This window comes from Habropoda laboriosa, unplaced genomic scaffold (assembly GCF_001263275.1).
Source record: "Habropoda laboriosa isolate 0110345459 unplaced genomic scaffold, ASM126327v1 scaffold2, whole genome shotgun sequence".
NCBI classification, from domain to species: domain Eukaryota; kingdom Metazoa; phylum Arthropoda; class Insecta; order Hymenoptera; family Apidae; genus Habropoda; species Habropoda laboriosa.
Window position 1 is genome coordinate 4,024,568 of NW_017100190.1, and position 1,126 is coordinate 4,025,693.

At 25.7% G+C, this 1,126-nt stretch overlaps 1 protein-coding gene across 1 annotated transcript in view; it reads left to right on the forward strand.

Annotated features, from left to right (window-relative positions):
• The first annotated feature begins 98 nt into the window (after positions 1-98).
• LOC108579886 (pleckstrin homology domain-containing family F member 2) overlaps positions 99-1,126 on the forward strand; it is a 4,135-nt gene continuing 3,107 nt past the window's right edge. The window contains exons 1-4 of the mRNA XM_017943506.1: positions 99-126; positions 428-492; positions 669-806; positions 940-1,003. Coding sequence (XP_017798995.1) covers positions 111-126; positions 428-492; positions 669-806; positions 940-1,003 — 283 coding nt within the window. The 5' untranslated portion in view covers positions 99-110. The remainder of the gene's footprint in view (positions 127-427; positions 493-668; positions 807-939; positions 1,004-1,126) is intronic.

Sequence of the window (1,126 nt, forward strand, 5' to 3'; positions counted from 1 at the left end):
TTTAAATATAATAATTAATATTATAATATTGTGTGTATAATCCACTGTGAATATGACAAATATCAAACATGATTCATACTTCCTGGTTGTCAGCCCTGATTCATAGGACCATGGTTGACCGATTGGGTTAGTTTGTATTTCATTTATCATTTAATTTAAGTTATGCTATTTAAGGCAAATTTAACTTATTTCTAATACGTAATTTTATTGTGTGTAATCCTTGCTCCGATTTTCGAAGTATTATACTAGTAATTTGCATATTCTACGATTTGTAAAATTACATCGGATAACGGTGTAACTTGGTAGTTTGTGATTTTGACAGTTAAATTAAATACTATAATATACGAAGTATTTTAAAGGAATTATTATTACTTTAAGTAAATTATTTGTTATGTTGTGTTATTTATTTTTATATGATTTATTGCAGTAAATAGCGAGGCTAATGCCAGACGCATTGTTATGGTCGAAAATTGCTTTGGCAGTTCTGGCCAGGTAAGATTGGTACACTAGAATTCTCTTAACTTTTCACATTCGGCGTGATATTTTTAAAACATAATTATACAGTATAATGTGATGCATTAATAAAAAACGTTTCAATGTTTAGATACAAGAAATTAAAAATACAATAATATTACTTGAAGTTAACATTAATCCATTATATATTTTAGTCTCTCGCTGTACCTGGAAGAGTTTTAGTTGGAGAAGGTGTATTAACAAAAATGTGTAGGAAAAAGCCAAAACCAAGGCAGTTTTTTTTATTTAATGATATATTGGTTTATGGAAACATTGTAATGAACAAGAAAAAGGTATATGTTTGTGAATATCAATAACTATAATGACTTTAGTTTGTTTATTAATGTAATATTATAGTTTATTTATTAACATAATACATAAATTTATTGAAGATATTAAGAAAATTTATACTGTATGTGTTAACAGTACAATAAACAGCATATTATACCTCTTGAAGAAGTTAAACTTGAGTCTTTGGCTGATGATGGTCGTAAGTTATACTTCCTATTTGTTTATAAAGTAGATTGAAGATTCTTTATGTCTATATATAAAGAATCTAATGTAATTCTACATCATGCATAAAATATTTTAAATATTTTATTACATATTATAA